General features: G+C 68.5%; 3 protein-coding genes across 20 annotated transcripts; all 3 read left to right on the plus strand.

Annotated features, from left to right (window-relative positions):
* On the plus strand, nt 1,220-6,117 carry PNPLA2 (patatin like phospholipase domain containing 2). Of its 3 annotated transcripts, none has more exons than XR_001304228.2 (9): nt 1,220-1,578; nt 3,348-3,580; nt 3,669-3,734; nt 4,055-4,264; nt 4,456-4,516; nt 4,626-4,802; nt 4,882-5,076; nt 5,185-5,307; nt 5,395-6,117. XR_001304228.2 is itself a non-coding variant. In XM_021076533.1 (9 exons), the coding sequence occupies exons 1-9, from the start codon at nt 1,392-1,394 to the stop codon at nt 5,663-5,665; spliced, it is 1,527 nt and encodes a 508-aa protein (XP_020932192.1). In that variant the 5' UTR covers nt 1,220-1,391; the 3' UTR covers nt 5,666-6,117.
* Nucleotides 6,257-12,240, plus strand: CRACR2B (calcium release activated channel regulator 2B). 5 transcript variants are annotated; one of them, XM_013989684.2, is made up of 10 exons: nt 6,257-7,060; nt 9,087-9,309; nt 9,388-9,499; nt 9,880-10,054; nt 10,442-10,588; nt 10,713-10,797; nt 10,909-11,001; nt 11,214-11,380; nt 11,522-11,593; nt 11,816-12,240. In XM_013989684.2, exons 2-10 carry the CDS (start codon nt 9,145-9,147, stop codon nt 12,000-12,002), a joined length of 1,203 nt encoding a protein of 400 aa, XP_013845138.1. In that variant the 5' UTR covers nt 6,257-7,060; nt 9,087-9,144; the 3' UTR covers nt 12,003-12,240.
* CD151 (CD151 molecule (Raph blood group)) lies at nt 13,155-17,723 on the plus strand. Of its 12 annotated transcripts, none has more exons than XM_005652761.3 (9): nt 13,155-13,275; nt 14,226-14,285; nt 15,049-15,161; nt 15,253-15,444; nt 15,832-15,906; nt 16,352-16,456; nt 16,567-16,725; nt 16,852-16,938; nt 17,019-17,723. In XM_005652761.3, exons 3-9 carry the CDS (start codon nt 15,078-15,080, stop codon nt 17,076-17,078), a joined length of 762 nt encoding a protein of 253 aa, XP_005652818.1. In that variant the 5' UTR covers nt 13,155-13,275; nt 14,226-14,285; nt 15,049-15,077; the 3' UTR covers nt 17,079-17,723.

Here is an 18,319-nt window from a genome sequence, read left to right on the forward strand (position 1 = left end):
TGTCTTGATCTTGTTCACTCTTGGTCCCGTACCAGGCACGCTGGGTGCTAAGTGTGGGTGGCTTAGAGCACAGAGACTGAGTGCCGCCTGGCATGACCTCAGACCACCCTGTTCTGGGGAGGTCCTGCTCTGGTTTCTGGGCCTGGATGGGGGGCAGCCCCAAGCTGCAGCCCTGGCACAGCTGGGTCCTGAGCCTCCTGTGGCACGTGCGCTGCTGGGTAGACAGACCAGCTCCCCACTAACCCAGCGGAGACAAGCCCCTTGCTTGGGGGGCGGGGTAGGGCGCAGAGCTGGCCCAAGGATCCAAGTGAGGCTAGGACTGCCCCACAGTCCAGGAGGAACATGCGGTGGGGAGGGTGACAGCACTGGGAGGCCTCCAGCTGCCGGGCCATTAGTGCTGGAAGGGCAAGGTCTGAGTCGGCCCCTCCTAGACCCCACAGCCGGAGGAGGAGCTGGGGTGGGAGGCAAGAGCAACCCAGGTTGGTGCCCAGGTAGAAGGGCTGTGGCACTAACCTGGCTGCCACAGGCAGAGCAAGGCGGGGACGTCGAGTGTAGGTGTGTGGCGCCATCGTCATCTCTACAAGTTGCATGTGTGATTCGAGTGCCGCCCTGTATGTTTCTGGGTCAGTCTGTGGATGAGTCTGAGGGTCCTCAGTCTCCCCGGACCCCCCAACCCCGCAAGGCTCCTCACTCCCTGGGTGGGTGTTGTAGGCAGACCCTTAGAGGGAGGGGGCGGTGCTGTCCAGGTGCCGGGGCCCTCCTCTCGCGGTTAGCCAGCTTGGCACTAGCTCTCAGTCCCTCAGACTGGGTGTCCAGGGCCTGGGCCCGCCAATCGTCACAGCTCTGCCATCGTGTGTTCCCTTCCGTCGTCCACGACGGCGGGAGCCAAGGCGGGAAGGGACGGCACTGGGAGGCCTGAGGCGTAACGTAAACTCTCGTCTGAGCCTGGCCAATTCTTTTGGTGGGGCCGCAGGTGCCCCGTCTCCGGACCCAGTGGCCCGGGCAGGGGCGGGAGGGGCCGGGGGCAGCATCTCTGAGCGGAGCTAGGCTTCCGGGGTGGGGCGTGGTCTCCGGGCCGAGGTCCGGCCAGGGGCGGAGCCTTGGGGCCGGGGGCGGGGCTCCAGGGCCCCCGCCGAGGCGCGGCCGTTCCCCGCGCGCCCCGATTGGGCCGCGCGTGTCGGCTCCGCCCCGCCCCCCTCTAAAATCACCGCCTCCCGGCGCAGCGTCTCCGACTGCGCCGGCGGAGACCGGGAGCCAGAGAGACCGCGGGGCCGGAGAGACCGCGGGGCCGGTGGGCCGGGTCTGGCTTCGGCTCCAGAGCGAGCGGCGAGCGCACGGTGCACAGCGGGGCCGGCCGCCTGCGGAGCCCCGGAGGCCCGCGGGCTGCCGCGATGTTCCCCAAAGAGACGACGTGGAACATCTCGTTCGCGGGTTGCGGCTTCCTCGGCGTCTACCACGTCGGCGTGGCCTCCTGTCTCCGCGAGCACGCGCCCTTCCTAGTGGCCAACGCCAAGCACATCTACGGCGCCTCGGCTGGGGCGCTCGTGGCCACGGCCCTGGTTACCGGGGTCTGCCTGGGTGAGTCGGGACGGCGGGGGCGTGGGGCGGGCAGAGGCCGCGCGGATGCTTTTGTGAGCGTGGACCGCCCCCCATCCGTCCGTACAGGACAACGGGCCGGGCCGCGGGGGCTGCGGGAAGGGTCTCTGCCCGGGCCGAGGATCCAATCGCCGGAGCCGGCCAGGGGCGGGGCCTGACTTGTTTTGCTTCGAGAGTGCCCCGGGATTGGGGTAGGGCCGGCCCTCTCTCGGCCGAGACTGCCGCCTAGGGCCCACCTCTCTAGTGCAAAGGTTGAGGGGCGGGCAGGTTCAGCACAAGCGATTTCATTGGAAAAGAAAGTAGCTCCTGGGCGGGGCCGTGAGAGTCCGGGAGGGGCCCAGGTCGTCCTCCTGCGCCGGGCATCAGACCGGGTGCCAGCGGTCACTGTGTCCAAAGGCTACGCCATTCCAGGATGCCGAGGCCCCGCAGTCGGGTGTGGGGTTGGCCTCTGCAGAGGCGTCTGGGCACTGTGGCCTGGTGCCTCGCGAGGGCCCCTAGAGGAAGAGCCAGCAGGTCAGGCCTGGGCACGGCAGGCGCAAGCGCTCACGCTCTCTCCCTCCTTGCCCACGGCCACTCTGGGCCTGGGCCTGCAGCCGTGGCCCGGCATTTTTGCCTGCTCCGTGGGGTGAGAGGTGCTTTAGGACGTTGCAACCCTGGGGTCGGCTTCCTCCACCCACACACTTCCGGCAAGCTGCTGACGGTGGTGTTTACAGCACACGGAGTATTTCAGGAGTCCTGGGAATGCTGCCCGGCCCCCAGCCTGCTAGGGCAGCCAAAGTGACAGAGGAGTCATTAGCTTCTGGAATGCCTCGCCCAGCCGAGCCGTCCAGGGTTCTCCCCTGCCCCCTGCCGTGACCGCGGCCCTGGGTGGGGGGGAAGGAGCATAGCTCAACATCCGTGGTACCTGGGAATTCGCCACTGTGGGCCTGCCCCTTCCTCTCATGGAGGCCCTCAGGCAAGTGTTTGTCTAACCCCATGCTGGCCTCAGCACACCCTAGGTCCTTGGTACCCAGTTGAGGACATTGCTCCCATGGCTCCGCCCCTTCCCACTCCCAAGGAACCTCTTTCTCTCGAGTGGGAGGGGTTTTGGGGCAGCTGGAGCTCCCACAGCGGGGCAGGTGTTGGCCCCACGCTGCCCCACTCCTGAGCCAGCTGAGAGTCCTGGAGGAGGGCGCTGTCCTCAGCTCCTCCTCAAGGCCCACCGGCTCCCCCTTGGGCTTCGTCCTGGGCTAGTGCCCACGGGCCCCCAGAAGGAGTTTCGGGGAGCAGCCTGCTCTCAGCTGCAGTGGGATCCAGTCGTGCTTTCCGTGGCATCAGAGGCCTGCGATGCCCACCCTTGTGTCCCTGGGCCTTTGGGACCACTGAGCTGCACTGGGGTCTCTGAATGTCCATCCGACCAAGGGGGTGAAGGCTGAGGCTGGTCAGGGCTGAGGCTCTTCTTCTACGCTTCCAGGGTGGGCTGGGTGCCACGTCTGGCCAGGCCCAGTGCCTTGTGGATCAGGGCAGGCAGTTGGGAAATACTGGCAGAGGGCAGGCCGTGGCCCCAGCTGTCTGCCCTTCTGGGAGCCCCTCTCTCCCCAGGAGCCAGGGGCAAAAGTCTCAGTTGTGGGCCAGGCCCCTGGCAGACACTGAGAACCGTCGGGGTAGATAGGGTTGCTGCGAGGCTCTGTGCCGTAGAGCCAGGACACGGCCCCTGGGGAGTGTGCTGCGCCCCAAGTGCCGACCCCTGAATCGTGGCCCTGCCGCTCCAGGTGATACTGGCGCCAGCATCATCGAGGTGTCGAAGGAGGCCCGGAAGCGGTTCTTGGGCCCACTGCACCCCTCCTTCAACCTGGTGAAGACCATCCGTGGCTGCCTGGTGAAAATCCTGCCCGCCGACAGCCACGAGCGGGCCAGCGGCCGCCTGGGCATCTCCCTGACCCGCGTCTCCGACGGCGAAAATGTCATCATAACCCGCTTCGCCGCCAGGGAGGAGCTCATCCAGGTGGGTGCCAGGGTGCCGCGCTGCGGGCGCGGGGCGCGGGGCTGGGGGGAGCCGCGGGCCCGCTCACCGCCCCCTCCCTGTCCCGCAGGCCAACGTCTGCAGCACCTTCATTCCCGTGTACTGCGGCCTCATTCCACCTGCTCTCCAGGGCGAGGTAAGCGCCCCGGTGCTGGAGGACCCGGGCGGCGCGGTGTGTGGGCGGTGGGACGAGGGGGCGGGAACGCCGTCTGAGCCCCCGCCCTCCTGCCATGCCCGTTGCCTCACTGCGCCGGAGTTGCTCAAGAGCCGGGCCAGCCCTGCGCAGAGGCGTATTTCCTGTGGCTGTCCCCACCCTGCCTCTGGCCATCCGCTCCGCGGCCAGTGCCCAGCGGATGGAAGGGCCAAGTGAAAAGGCCGCCGGGGGGACCCGAGGTGGCTCGGGGCGCCTGCGGCTCCCTGGCAGGCCCCTCACGTGGGCCCTGCGTCCCTCCACAGCGCTACGTGGACGGTGGCATCTCAGACAACCTGCCTCTCTACGAACTCAAGAGCACCATCACCGTGTCCCCCTTCTCGGGCGAGAGCGACATCTGCCCGCAGGACAGCTCCACCAACATCCACGAGCTCCGCGTCACCAACACCAGCATCCAGTTCAGCCTGCGCAACCTCTACCGCCTCTCCAAGGCCCTGTTCCCGCCCGAGCCCCTGGTGAGCCCTGCCCTCCTTGCCGGGCACCTGGCGCCATGCCTGGGGGGCCTCTGCGGGCTACGGCCTGCGCAACCGCTCCAGCCTCTGTTCGACCTGGGTCTGGTCCCAGATCCAGTTAACTGCTGGTGGGGGGCGGAGTTTGCAGAACAGGGCTCTCCTGCCCACCCCAGTGTCTGCACCCCCTGCCTCAGGTGCTTCGAGAGATGTGCAAGCAGGGTTACAGGGACGGCCTGCGCTTCCTGCGGCGGAACGGTGCGTAGCGGCTGCCCCTTCCGCCCCGGGGGGTGGGCGCTGCACAGCTGTGCCCTGGGGGCCAGCCGGCCTCGGTGCACTGATGGCCTGTCTGGTCCTCCCGACCCAGGCCTCCTGAACCGGCCCAACCCCTTGCTGGCGCTGCCTCCCGCCTGCCCCCGTGCCCCCGAGGAGGAAGATGCCCCGAAGGCCGAGGTGGCCGAGGAGAGGGCCGGAGCCAAGGAGCCCTTGCAGCTGCCCACAAGTGATAGCATCCTGGAGCACCTGCCCTCGAGGCTCAATGACGGTGGGTGGGGCGGGCGGGTGGCGTCAAGGAGGGGGGCCCTGGCTGCAGCTCCCTGACTGACCTGCCACCCCACCCACAGCCCTGCTGGAGGCCTGCATGGAGCCCACGGACCTGCTGAGCACCCTGTCCAACCTGCTGCCCGTGCGTCTGGCCACAGCCATGATGGTGCCCTACACGCTGCCGCTGGAGAGCGCCGTGTCCTTCACCGTCCGGTGCGGGCCGGGGGAGGGCCCTTGGGACCCCCCGAGTCGTGGGCACCCCAGGGAAGACAGAGGCAGGTGGTTGAAGGGGCCGCAGGCAGGCCCGTCGGGGCGGGCTGGGTGGGCGTGGGTGTGAGCTCCAGGCCACAGCCCCTGAGGCCGTGCCCTGGCCCCTGCCCCAGCTTGCTGGAGTGGCTGCCCGACGTCCCGGAGGACATCCGGTGGATAAAGGAGCAGACAGGCAGTATCTGCCAGTACCTGGTGATGCGCGCCAAGAGGAAGCTGGGCAGGCACCTGCCCTCCAGGTGAGCCCTCACTGCCAAGCACACCCCGGCCCGCAGCCCTGGTGGCGCCCACGAAAGCCCTCCCTCCCTCTGTCCCTCCCCCCACAGGCTGACGGAGCAGGTGGAGCTGCGGCGCTCGCAGTCGCTGCCCTCTGTGCCCCTGTCCTGCGCCGCCTACGGCGGGGTGCTGCCCAGCTGGATGCGCAACAGCCTCTCGCTGGGGGACGTGCTGGCCAAGTGGGAGGAGCGCCAGCGCCAGCTGCTGCTGGGTCTCTTCTGCACCAACACTGCCTTCCCGCCCGACGCCCTGCGCATGCTCGCCCCAGCGGGTCCTGCCCCCGCACCCTCGCAGCACCCGCCCGGCTCCCCCCCCTGCTGAGCGCCCCTGCTCCGGCCTTCTCCAGGGCCCTGGGGTCCCAGTGCTGAGGGCCGGGCCCCCCAGTCTCCCCGCCCGGTGAGGTGGGGCCCCGGGGCCAGCTGAGACCCCCCCCTCCCTGGCCTCTCTCCATGCCCCCTGCCAATGAGGACGTGGGGGTCCCTCCCACTGCCAGAGGGGGCTTTGCTGTCAACCAACCACTCACTTGCTGCACTGAGGGGGCAGGGGCGTGGAGTACCCCTCCCCTCCCCGCCACAGGGACCGCCTCCCCTGTGCCTTCATCTCCCCTTCCTGGGCTGCCCCCCGGGGGCTGCGGCACCTGCGGCCCTCAGAGCACTATTACTCCGAGAACTTGCACCTGCTCTTCCCTCCACATCGTCCATGTGTTGCTGAAGAATGTGTGTGAAGAGTTATTTATTTTTGCCAAAGCAGATGTAATAAACGCCACAGCCCAGCCCCTGTCTCCTTTCTCGTATGTGACACCCCCACCTCCTCCCGACCCCAGCTGTCCGCAGCTTCGGGTCAGGACTTGCGGGGGTCCGGCTCTCCTGCTCTCGGGACCCGCTGTGGGCTTCGGCGGCTCCAGCCCACTCCTCTGGTGGGACCCTGGGGCAGAGCCTTCCCAGGGCCAGTGGAAGTATTTGGGACCCAAATCCTTAAGAAAACAAGAACTTTAGAACTAAGATGTGTTTGTTTACTAAGGGTGACACCAAGGCTTGTTTACCTGCACTCCTTGGTGACATGGCAGCAGGGGCAGATTCTTGGCTTGGACGGGGAGGTCCCCAAGCAGAGTGCCAGGGGCCTGCTGCACTTTGGGTGTTTGGCCCACGGCTCCGGGCCTTGTGTGGCTTTTCCCCTCGGCACGTCATCACCCGCCTCCCTGGCCAGGTGCACACACCTTGTTCCCCGTCCCGTCCCCACGTGCACCCAGTCTTCTGCCGGAACCCAGGAGGGATCTGGCATCTTAGGTGCGGTCGGGTCTGATCCGAAGGGGCGGGACTTTCTTTCTGGGAAGCCTGGTCTCCTGAAAGCCTCTTCTGCCCTGAGCGGCCTAAGGGCACGCGACCAGCCCTCCTCGGTGACCACAAAGCACCACGGGGGACCGTGCTGGCGGAGAGCCGGGTGCTTGGCCGGCCGGCCGGCCAGAGTTCTAAGTCCTACCAGGTTCAGCCCACTCCTGCCCCTTCCCCTCCAGGCCTGGGACAGCTGTGGTGATGGCACAGCCCCCAGCCAACAATAACGGTCGCTAGTGGGCCTGCAGGACTGGGAGAGCCGGCTCAGCAGGTCCCCGAGCACCTGTGCCAGGGGCCACCCCTCCTTGGTCTCAAGGTCCTGCCTGGTAGGCCCAACCCGTTCCAGCTCAGCAGCGACCCAGGCCCAGGGCCGCCAGGATAGCAGGTGAGGCCAGCCCCTCCGGGTGGGCGCCCGGCGGGTGGGGGCTGGGAGCCGGCCCCCTGGGAAGAGGATGGCATTCTCCCCCAGCCAGAAGGTCGCGCACAGGCCCTACCCCCCGAACCCTCTGCAGCCCTCCCCCACCGGAAACCCGGAGTCAGGCCTGTGCCCCCAAAGGCGTGTTTGGGGTTGCCTGTTGAGAGGAGGGCCTCCCCGTGCCCCCACCCCCGCTCCCCGTCACTCCCCCACCCGCGGGCATTCCCGCCACGGAGTTCCATGCCATCTTCTAGTACGTTGCATGTTTATTGTTTAAAAGTGGGGGGACAAAACACCTTGGAGACGCCTAGGGGAGAAAGGAAAGTTACCCCACTTCTAGAGATAGCCACTGAAAATATTTCAGCCTACTTCCTGCCTGGCTTTTTCCTGCACACATGTTTTGGCGCCTTAAACCGGGATCCTCAGGCCGGCCCCCGGACTTTGGCCCTGCTCGGGAAGGGTCCCCAGAGTCATCTCCACCCTACCGTGCGCTGGGGCTCCGCCAGGACAGACACTCGGGGGTCTCGGGGCCATAAGCTGGGGCGGGTAGGCTGCGAGGCGAGCACCGGGCCACCAGGGCAGCGCCGAGAGGCGGGGACACGACAGGGCCACGGCGACGGCTCCGCCCGGCCAGCCCCGCCGGGGTCTCAGTGCCTCAGGAGGACGGCCTGGAGCGCGGCAGGTGTGGGAGGCACAGCTGGCAGGTAGGCACCTCTCAGTCCTGCCACCCGAGAAGGCCCCCTCGGCCCCACCCGCCCCTCTCCGCCACTGCAGGGCGCGGGGATCCTGGCGTGTGCCTGAAAGGGACTCCAGTGCCCCTTGGGTGCAGGGGTGGAGGTGGGAGCGGAGCTTGGCCCCCAGGGTGCGGGGGTGGGGGGAGGGCGGAGGCCTTCCTTCCCTGCTCCCCGGCCCAGAGCCCGGCCCGGCCCGGCGCAGCTTCCGGCTGGGACAGCCCTCTGGTCCTGCGGAGCCGGAGCCGGCAAGTCGCCGGCGGGGTGGCGCACCAGCCGGCACACGGGCCGGGGATGGCGATGGCGTGAGGGGGAGATGTCGCTGGTCCTCACGTCCCCTGCCCCCATCCTTTCTCAGACCTGCCCTCTTTGACATTCCCCCCCCCCGCCCCGTCTCCGCGAACATGAGCTGGGAGAATCACGGTCCTGGGAGAGGACCCCAGAATCCCAGGTCGGGGTGTCACCGCTGGGGTGTAGCTTGGGGAAATCTGGGGTCGGGGCATTACGGGAAGCACAGGTGGTCTGGTTAGGGGGCAGGGCGCCCCCAGGGAAGGACACCGTGCAGAGATTCTGGGACTTGAAGGAGGGCGGTCTGGGGAGGGCAGAGTGCTAGCAGCAGGGGCTGCTCAGCCGAGACGCTGAGGTTGTTCCAGACTAGGGCTGGGGGAGGCACGCAGCTCCAGGCTGGACCCTGCACCTGCAGCCCTGGGGGCCTGGCGCCGGTGGGCGGGGCTGCAGGCAGGGAGGGTGGAGCTTACCCGCCTGCCAGCTGGCAGGGCCCTGAGGCCCAGACTCAGGGGTTCTGGGATCGGCTGGGATTGGCTCAGGATTGACTGAGTCCTCCCACTGGCCTAGCCGGCTGAGCCCTGTCTCTTGGTCCCCAACTCTGGGACCTGTTCAGCTCCTCTGCGGCTGGCCTTTCCCTCGCCCATGCTCCTGCCCCCCCCAGCCCCCACCTGGTCATTTGCCATCAGGAGACCTTCTCTAGCTGCCCCCACCGTCCCCGAGGCTGCCCCTCCCCACCGCATATCCTCTCCTGCACCTGCCCCCACCAGGGAGGGCCACAGCCTCTAGCTCCCTGGGTGGCCCTGAGCCTGCACCCCTGCACCCGTGACACCTTGTGCCCGCAGCCATACCTCCCCCAGCAGCCCTCCTCCCCACCTCCCCATGGGGCAGGGAGGCCCTCTGCTCCCTCCGGGCTCCCCACTGCTCCAGCTTAGCCCTCAGCCGCCCTGCACCTCCCCCTCCCCCGCATTTCTTCTCAGCTCAGCTCAGGCCCTGACTCCTCCTCGACTTCACAGCACCCAAGGCCGAGGCCCTGCCATGGCCAGCCCTGGGAAGCCTGGAGCTGGGGAGGCCCCGGAGGAGGAGGGGGAGGACGAGGGCCAGGCCCTAGGGCCACTGGCAGCGATGCTGGAGCAGGCTCGGGAGCTGTTTCTGCTGTGTGACAAGGAGGCCAAGGGCTTTGTCACCCGGCACGACCTGCAGGTGAGTCCCCTGCCCCCAGAGGCTGCCCCACCCCGGCGCTGACCTTGGCTACTCAGCGCTGCCACCTTGCCTGGCCAGGGCCTGCAGAGCGACCTGCCCCTCACACCGGAGCAGCTCGAGGCTGTGTTTGAAAGTCTGGACCAGGCGCACACCGGCTTCCTAACAGCTCGGGAGTTCTGCCTTGGCCTGGGTGAGCTGCCCCGGAGTCCGCCCCGCACCCCACTGCCCAGAGGTGCTCCGTGGCACATGTGTGACTCTCTGGGGTCCCCGGCCCACGTGGACGGCAGCCTGTGCCTCTCCCTGCCTGCCTCTGGGGTCCATGCTGGTGTCTGTACACACAGGAAGCCCCCCCCCCTACCCCGACACTGTGGCGAGTGCAATGACCTGCCCCCCAAGCCAAATCCAGGTGGGGCTGGGAGCCGGGCAGTGCCCATTGTGTCCTGCACCCAGCGTCGACAGAATAAGGAAGAGAAACAGGAAACTGGGCTCCAAGCAAGGGCAGGATACGGGGAGGGGCGGGCTGAGGGTGGTCGTCCACGGCCCAGACAACGCCCCCTCCCACGCCTGCAGGGAAATTTGTGGGGGTGGAGTTGGCCCAGGGCGCTCCGCCCTCCCAGGCTCCAGAAGAAACCTTCGAGGCGGGCTGGTCAGATGCGGAAGGCACCGGGGGCTCCCTGGAGGAGGAGGAGGAAGAGCGAGTCGGTTCTGCACTGGAGCAGCTGGGGGTGGCCCAGGTCCTGGGCAAGTGAGTGACCCCGGCCCAGCTCCCAGCACCCTCATCTGCACGCCGCCTGGGTCACTTGCGTGTCTGTCCCCCGGCAGGGTCCCTGGGCCAGGTCTGGCCCAGTCCTTCCCTCTCAGCTGCAGGTACCGCGAGCTGAGCGTGATTTTCCCACAGAATTTGCATTTGAGGAGGCAGCAGTCACGGCTGCGCCCAGCGCACGGCCCGGTACACAGGACACCTGGCCATACAAACGCCTCGCACACACAGACCCCTGGCAGGGGCAAAAGCATCCAGGAGAGGGATGCCCTGCTCGTCCAAGGCTGCAGTGGCCTCTGGGGGGGCTTACCCTTCAGGGTGGGGGGGAGCGAGCCCCCCCCTTCAGCTTCCACCCCTGCCCTCCCCCTGCAGACAGCCGGCCATTCGGACACTTTGGACCCGACTGCAGCGTGAGCGACCCGAACTGCTGGGCTCCTTCGAGGACGTTCTGTTGCATGCCTCGGCCTGCCTGGAGGAGGCAGCCCGAGAGCGGGAGGGCCTGGAGCAGGCGCTGCGGCGGTGAGGGCTGGGGGACCTGGCGGCAGAAGGGCCAGGCGGAGGGGCTCCGGAGGCGGTAGAGGCGGAGCCGGGGACGTTAGCGCTGGCAGGTTCCAAGCAGCTGTCTCACCCCGGTTCCCCGAAGGCGGGAGAGTGAGCACGAGAGGGAGCTGCGGTGTCTGTACGAGGAGATGGAGCAGCAGCTTCGCGAGCAGCGCCAGCGCCCTCAGGTGGGCCCGCAGCGCCGCCCCACGCCCGGCCCCGCCTTCTCCGATGGGGTCCCACCCGCACCCCTGCCTCTCCGCCGCCGGCGGAGGCTCAGGGGTCCCCGCGCCTCCTAGGACCTCCCCAGGGAGGAGCAGAGAGGCCGCCTAGAGCTGGAGCTGCAGAGCCGTGAGCAGGAGCTGGAACGCGCGGGGTTGAGGCAGCGGGAGGTGAGCGGCTGCCGGCCGGCGCGCCCCGGCCCCGAGGGCTACACAGCGGCCCGGCCCACGCCCCCATCCCCACCGTCACCCGCGCACTCCCGGGCATCCTTGACGTCCTTGTGACCGGGTTCCCAGCCCGGGAATTGCTGGGAGTCGGGGGCAAACGCAGCACCCTGGGGACGTGGGGGGTCCTCTCCAGCCTCGATTCCCGCACCCCCCAGTTGGAACAGCAGCTGCAGGCCCGGGCCGCTGAGCAGCTGGAGGCGCAGGCGCAGAACGCCCAGCTGTGGCTGACCAACGAGGCGCTGCGGACGCAGCTGCAGGGGGCACAGGAGCAGCTCCGCAGGCTGGAGGGCGACAGGCAGGGTCGCCGGGAGCAAACCCAACGGTGCGGAGGGTCGGAGGGTAGGGGGAGGCTGGGGCGGGTGGTGCTTAGGTCTTCCTACTCCCCACCCCAGCCCCGCTTCCAGGTGTCCGTGGGGCACCCAGGGAGCCTCCCTGCATCCCAGTCACCACCTCTCTCCTGCAGAGACATGGTTGCTGTCTCCAGGAACATGCAGAAAGAGAAGCTCAGCCTCCTGCGGCAACTGGAACTCCTCAGGTGCGTCAGGAAGGGGTCAGCCCCCCCCCCAAGTTCCGAGCTCCCAAACGATCCTGACCACGGCCCCATGCTACTGCAAGGGAGTCCTTCCTTGTGTCTGCCCGCCATCCCTCATGCTGCAGCCCTCATCAGACACATGTCTTGTGGTCTGGGGGAGTGCCAGAGCTCGCATTCCCTGCCCAGGAATGGTGCCCCTGGAGAAATAATCCTTCTATTTCCTAGGCAGCTGAACACAAGGCTACGAGACGAGAGGGACGTCTGTGAGGCCAAGCGGCTGGGCAGTAGCCACAGGAAGGCTCTGACCACGGCCCCTCTGCCGGGCCCTCCCTGCTGCTGCTGCTGCTGCTGTTGCAGTAGCTGGGCTCGCCCCCCCAGACGGGGCTCTGGCCACCTTCCCAGTGCCCGATGACCAGGCCAAGTGACTCACTGGGTGTTACTTGGTTACTCAGAGAAACGGCCCCTTGAAGGTGACTCGTCATGGCCAGGGGCTGCCCATCCGGGAAACGGGTTGCCAGTGGACTGTCTGGCCCACCTGACTGGCAGGCATGAAGGAACTAATCTGGGGCGGTCAGGGTCTCATGTAGCCCAGTCCCATCCCATCGAAACCAGCAGAACCCCCTCTTCCAAATAAAGTCTACTGACCTTAACCTCCTGGGCCTCCTGTGTGTGTGTGTGTGGGGGGGGGGTGACCCACAGCATTTGCGAGGTCCGTGCAGGACTCTGGTCATGATCCCAAGCCCTCAAAAGCCCTCACAGAGATGGAGGGGCTGAGGGAAGCCACTGTTTCCTACGAAGCAGCAAGCAGGGCTTCCTGCCCGGTCCCAGCTTCGGTCAGCCAGCCCCTCCCCATGCCCTGGGTGGGAGAGCTCAGCATCCCCCCAGGCTCGGAGTCCTGAGTGGAACCGCCTATGTAGACCTGGAGCCGTTCCCCGTGCCTCTGTCCTGCCTGGGCAGCTGGGAGCTGCTAGCCTGAGCCCCAGGCAGGGCGCTGGGGACGAGTGCTGCCCACTAAGGTCTCACGTATCCTGCCGGACTGGCTCCAACCGATCGCGCAGACTCAGTCCGCATCTGAGACCCCGCTCCCCTCCTTCGGCCGGCTCTGGCTTCCCAGTCCAGCGGGTCGGCAGGCTCAGCCCTTTCTTCCTCACCCCTTCCCACCACTCCCAGGCCGTGGCCCACCGGCCTGGACTCTCTCTCACACCGGCCTAGCCCTCCCCTCCGGGCCCTCCTCCAAACTGCGCCCAGCGTGCCCCCTCAGCATCGGAGCGCGCCTCCAGGAGCCCGCGCAGGCCCGCAACTGTGCGGTCGACCCCCGCAGCCTCCCGCCCCGTCCCCCGGCGCAGCCCCCCCACCCGGAAGGCACGGGCCCTGGTGGGGCTGCGGGCGCCCTGGGGCCGCGGCTCGCCGACCTCCGCCGTCTCGGGTGGACTCGCAGCGCCTGCAGGGGCTGGGGCCCCGCCCGCCCGCGCGCGCGGAGCTGCTCCGACCTGCCCCGCGTCGGCGGCCGTGGGCGGGGCCTGCGGGCCGTGGGCGGGGCCCTGGGCGTCCCGGCGCGTCGCGCTCACAGGCCCCCGCCGGCCGCGCCTTCTCCGCGCTCGGAGCCCCCGCCCCCGCCGCCGCCGCCGCCACTGCCGCCGCCGCCGCCGCCGCCGCCGCCACTGCCGGCCTCGGACGCGTGGACGGTGAGTGCGCCGCCCGGGCCAGGCGGCCGGGGAACAGCGCGCGCGCCTCCCGGTCCTGCAGGCCCTTCTGTCCCCAGGGAGACGGGCGCCGGGAGGCCGAGCGGGCGGGGGGTCCGCCGTGGGAGGGCGAGGCGCCTCTCAGGTCCTCGGACAGGCCTGGCGGCCCCCTCGGGCCTGGAGCTCCCCCCGAGCACCCCACTCACGGGGCACGGACACCGGCTCCCATCCCTCCGCCTGGCGCAGGTGGGCGGGCCGTCTGCGGCGCCTGGGCGTGGGGGGCGGCGGTGACTTCATCGCCATGACGCGCGAATTCCTCACCCGGCCTGGCGGGAGCGGAGTCGGGGTCCCCTGCCTTGGGGCGCGCGCCGCGGCGGGCCCTGCTGGGGTGCTGGGGGCTGGGACGGGGGCAGCTGCCTCCCAGGCCGCGGGAACTATTTCTGGCCGGCCTTTCCCTGGGGGATCACCTCCGCTAGGCACTCGCTCCCGGAAAGAGGGGGCCCCTCCTCAGCCGGCCGCCCGCGCGGTGGGGGCCGGATCTGGGTCGGGAACCAGCTGGCCAGGAAGCCTGGAACCTCAGAGCAGGCCCGAGAGCCGGGCTGCCGGCGGCGGGGCTCCTGTGCCAGGGGTCTGCGCCTTTTTTTTCTGCCCAGGCTGCAGCCACAGCTGCCTGGTGGGGAAGAGGCAGTGACAGGTCTGGAGCCAGGGCTGAGCAGGGTGCCTGGAGAAGGCGTGAGGCCCCTCCCAGGATCAGACTGTCCAGAAATGTTCTCTGTCCTGGCCCGCCCTCGCCCAGACCAAAATACCGGGCCTGCCGCTCCCCTCGCAGCCACAGCGAGTGGACGCTGCCTGCTCTGGAGCCCGGCAGGGTCCACTGCCTGGCTTGGCCACAGAGAGGGGTGACAGGGTCCTGCCCATCCAAGCTGAGTCAGCCTGGTGTCCTGCCCTTCTAGCAGAGCCTCCTCAGGAATTCTGTCCACCTGTCTCAGAGAGGAGCGGTCCCCAGCAGCCAGGTGAGTGCTGGGCGGGGCCGGGTGAAAGTCCACCTTGGGGCGGTACTGTCTGAAAGCGTGGCCCCAGGTGCTGAGCGGGGCCTGGGCCGCACTGCCCCCTGTCCCTCAGGGTGGACACCCCAGGACAGAGCGAGCGGGGCACCTCTGGGGTGTCCCTGGGGAGGAGCAGAGCCCGCGGCGGTGCTTCTCCCTGGGGTTGGTGTGGCTGTCCTCACCGGTAATGAGGACCAGCACGGGAAGGCCCCCCAGGCCTGCCACCCGCCCGCCCTGGGGTGGGGGGGGAGAGGCAGGCCTGCCCTTGAACGGAAGCCTGAGGGGCTTCCCGGAGGCCCAGGACTAGGCTCGAGAGGGCAGCACAGCCTGTCTGTGAGTGGCCTTCTCCCCTCCCCTCCAGCAGCCGCTAGGTTCCTGCCAGCCTGTGACGTGGGGCCCGGGGAATGCTTGGGGTGGGGTGGGGAGCCTGCATGAGCTCACCCCGAAGGTGCCTGCTGGGGCTTCCTACCCTGGCTGCCGGCAGGGTGAGTCAGCGGGTGACGGCTGGGGGTCCTCCACGCCCCCCTCACGGCCCGGGGCTCTGGGCAGAGAAGCTGGCCTGGGGGCAGTGGGCCCTCCCTCCCTTACTGGTACTGGGGATGGGGGCTCCTGAGCTGCGCTCCCAGGAAGTGTCCCCCTTCCCACGGACACTCCCAGAGCCTTCACCAGCCAACTGGGACTGGTCTGGATGTCTGTGTCCCCTCCTTCTGTCCCCACTGGCATCTCCCAGGCCGGCCCTCCCCTGTTCCCTGCCCCAGGATGGGCGAATTCGGCGAGAAGGGCGCGCCATGCGGCACCATCTGCCTCAAGTACCTGCTTTTCACCTTCAACTGCTGCTTCTGGGTGAGGAGTGGGCCCCCGCTTCCCGAGCCCGGGGCTCAGCCCGTCTCTCACACCCGGGCCAGACGTGGTGATTGGTGTGCACTGCCCGCAGCTGGCTGGCCTGGCCGTCATGGCAGTGGGCATCTGGACGCTGGCCCTCAAGAGCGACTACATCAGCCTCCTGGCCTCGGGCACCTACCTGGCCACAGCCTACATCCTAGTGGTGGCGGGCATTGTTGTCATGGTGACCGGTGTTCTGGGCTGCTGTGCCACCTTCAAGGAGCGGAGGAACCTGCTGCGGCTGGTCAGCAGGGCGCGGCTGGCATGGGGGTGGGGGAGGGGCTGGGGGACCCTCGGGGACAGGGTGCCGGCGGGGGGCGGGTGGGGAGCCTGCCAGGCTGCCTGGGGCTGGCTCTGGGTCCCCGACAGGGCTGGAAGGGAATGCTGGGCACTCCTGGGGCTGTCCCTTCCCACCTGCCCAGCCCTGCGTGTCCCCACGTCCCCGCTGTGCCAGCCGAGGGAGGGCACTCGAGAGAGCATGGGGGCCTGCTGGTCCTTAGCCTAACCTGCCCTCTGGAGCCCTCCCTCTGGTAGCTTGAGAGCTGAGGGTGGTGGCGCTGCTCTGTTGTGCCCGGATGGGGTCTCTGTACCCCCCCACCCCCACCTCACGGGGTCCCTGCGCCTCCCCCAGTACTTCATCCTGCTGCTGCTCATCTTTCTGCTGGAGATCATCGCCGGAGTCCTGGCCTACGTCTACTACCAGCAGGTGCGCGGCTGGGGCGGGCCGCAGGGGCGCGTACACGCACAGGGTGTGCACGCGCATGAGCACGGACACGCACGTGCCCTGGGAAGGAAGAGATGCACACAGGCAGGGACACGTGCACGCGACCCCACAGGTTCCATGCTGACCGTCGTGTCGTCAGGCCCTGGAGGTGGGACCGTGTCACCAGGGAGGACCCCCACAGGGGTGGCCAGTCTGCCTGCAGCACCCAAGCCACCCACCTGGGGGCCCCAGTGTGCCCTCCCTGCCCCCGACCCCCCACCCCATGCCATCTGGGTGACGTTCCCGGGCACCTGACCCACCCCAGGCAGCGTCTGTCTCCAGACCTGTTTGGCACCTTCTGCGCCTCTCCCGTCTGTGCCCATCCCCGCGCTGCCCTCCTCCCCGCTTCTTAGTCTTTGTGGCTGAAGCTGTCGCCACCTTGCCACAGCTGAGTGCAGAGCTCAAGGCGAACCTGAAGGACACTCTGAGCAAGCGCTACCGCCAGCCGGGCCACGAGGGTGTGACCAGCGCCACGGATAAGCTGCAGCAGGAGGTCGGTGGGTGGCGCCGGGCGGCGTCTCCCCTGACGTCTGTCGGAGCCCTGGCTGCTGCGGGGGTTGTGGGGAGGGGACGGGGCTCAGCCCGGGCCATGTTCCCGTGCAGTTCCACTGCTGTGGCAGCAACAACTCCCAGGACTGGCGGGACAGTGAGTGGATCCTCTCGGGTGAGGCAGGCGACCGTGTGGTTCCTGACAGCTGCTGCAAGACGGTGGTGGCGGGCTGCGGGCGGCGGGACCACGCCTCCAACATCTACAAAGTGGAGGTAGGCCGGTGGGGGCCCTGGCACCCGGGATGCTGGAGGCGGGTGTCCCCGCACCCGAGGGGCCCGGGGCTGGGGAAGAGGCCCCCCCTACCCTCGACGCGCCGCTCACCCCCACTCCCACCCCAGGGCGGCTGCATCACCAGGCTGGAGACCTTCATCCGGGAGCACCTGAGGATCATCGGGGCTGTGGGCATCGGCATCGCCTGTGTGCAGGTGCGGGCGCGGGGCGGCGCGGGCGCGGGGCACGGGGCGGCACGGGCACAGGCGCGTGCTCATGCCGGCTCTTGGCTCAGGTGTTCGGCATGATCTTCACGTGCTGCCTGTACAAGAGCCTGAAGCTGGAGCACTACTGACCTGCCCACGGACCTGGGCCCACGCCTGCACCGCAGCTTCTCAGGATGCGCTGACTACTGACGGCTAGGGGCTGCGGTCCCAGGACGCGGCTCCTCCCCTCCCACACTGCCAGGGAGGTGGTGTCCTCATGCCAGGGCCCACGACCGTGCCATCACCGCGACTCCTGGGGACCGCCAACCCCAGAGGGAGCTTCAAGTGCCTTTAGCTGCCACCAAAGTCCCACGGCCCAGCCCGGTCCCTCCTGCCTCTGGGGTGGCTGGGGCTTGAGCTCAAACCGTAAAGGCCCCATGCCCGCTGCCCTCTCCTTTGGGGTATTGTTCCCTGATAACCTGGCTCCGTCGCGGGGCTGGTCTGTGCCAAGTTAGGCGGAAGCTGGCCAGCCCGGGGCCAGTGCCAGGCGGCAGGCAGCAGGTGAGGAAGCCGGGTGCCTGCCTGCTCCAGGAAGAGCAAGAGCCCTCCCGGCCTGGCCTCTGCGCCCACTTACCTGCTGCTCCCACCACCATCTAAAGGCCCAGATGGACGGCCACATGCTGACGCCCCCTCCGGGGCAGGGCAGCCCTCTGGGCCTCCTTCACTGCTGTATCCCCATGCCTAGGACTGCTCCTGCTTTGTGATAGGTGCTCAATAAACGCCTGTGGACCAGATGGCTGAACTGAGTGACAGACACGGCCCTCAGGGCCTTCCCGTCCACTCACCCAGCGCCACAAGGGACGGGGCCAAGTGTGAGCCTAGGACTCAAGGGAGAGGCGGCCAGTGGCAGGGACAGCTGAGCACAGGCCTTGGTGCAAAGCCCCAGCCATTCTCAGACAGGAAGTCGGTGGTGTGGCCAGAGCCCCAAAGAGGGAGTGGGGACACACTCTGGGTGTGTGTGGCCTTGGGGCCACTGGGCAGGGACCAGGTACAGGGGGAGGGGAAGGTGCTGGCAGTGGGAGCCAGGGCCAGAAAAGGGCGCTAGGCCTGCAGGGGCAGCCAGGATGTGGCCACCGCGCCCCTTCACCCTAGGGTTTGCCCAGCTCCTCTCCACCGCTGGGGCAGACCTCATCTTTCCCCCAACGGGTCTCCTCACCTGCAGGCAGAGGACCCGACCTCAGACACATGCCGGCCCCGAGAAGGCTGCCTTCCTCCCCAGCTGTACTCTCCTGCCTTCGCTCTGGAGGCCACTGGGGCTTCCCCGACCCCAGGCCAAGGCTTCCAGCTCTAAGGCTCAGCCCGAGCCGGGATGGGACGGAGGCACTCAGGG

Source organism: Sus scrofa, chromosome 2 (assembly GCF_000003025.6).
Source record: "Sus scrofa isolate TJ Tabasco breed Duroc chromosome 2, Sscrofa11.1, whole genome shotgun sequence".
NCBI lineage: Eukaryota > Metazoa > Chordata > Mammalia > Artiodactyla > Suidae > Sus > Sus scrofa.

Excerpts from the sequence above, each read along its gene's own strand:
- CRACR2B (XM_013989677.2), top strand. The coding sequence starts at position 7,331 with ATGCCATCTTCTAGTACGTTGCATGTTTATTGTTTAAAAGTGGGGGGA. Across the intron at positions 7,795-9,086 it reads GTGGGAGGCACAGCTGGCAG|CTCAGCTCAGGCCCTGACTC; the intron begins GTAGGCACCTCT and ends ATTTCTTCTCAG. Across the intron at positions 9,310-9,387 it reads TCACCCGGCACGACCTGCAG|GGCCTGCAGAGCGACCTGCC; the intron begins GTGAGTCCCCTG and ends TTGCCTGGCCAG.
- PNPLA2 (XM_021076533.1), top strand. The coding sequence starts at position 1,392 with ATGTTCCCCAAAGAGACGACGTGGAACATCTCGTTCGCGGGTTGCGGC. Across the intron at positions 3,735-4,054 it reads CACCTGCTCTCCAGGGCGAG|CGCTACGTGGACGGTGGCAT; the intron begins GTAAGCGCCCCG and ends GTCCCTCCACAG. Across the intron at positions 4,265-4,455 it reads TGTTCCCGCCCGAGCCCCTG|GTGCTTCGAGAGATGTGCAA; the intron begins GTGAGCCCTGCC and ends CCCCTGCCTCAG.
- CD151 (XM_021077976.1), top strand. The coding sequence starts at position 15,078 with ATGGGCGAATTCGGCGAGAAGGGCGCGCCATGCGGCACCATCTGCCTC. Across the intron at positions 15,162-15,252 it reads CCTTCAACTGCTGCTTCTGG|CTGGCTGGCCTGGCCGTCAT; the intron begins GTGAGGAGTGGG and ends CACTGCCCGCAG. Across the intron at positions 16,726-16,851 it reads CCAACATCTACAAAGTGGAG|GGCGGCTGCATCACCAGGCT; the intron begins GTAGGCCGGTGG and ends CTCCCACCCCAG.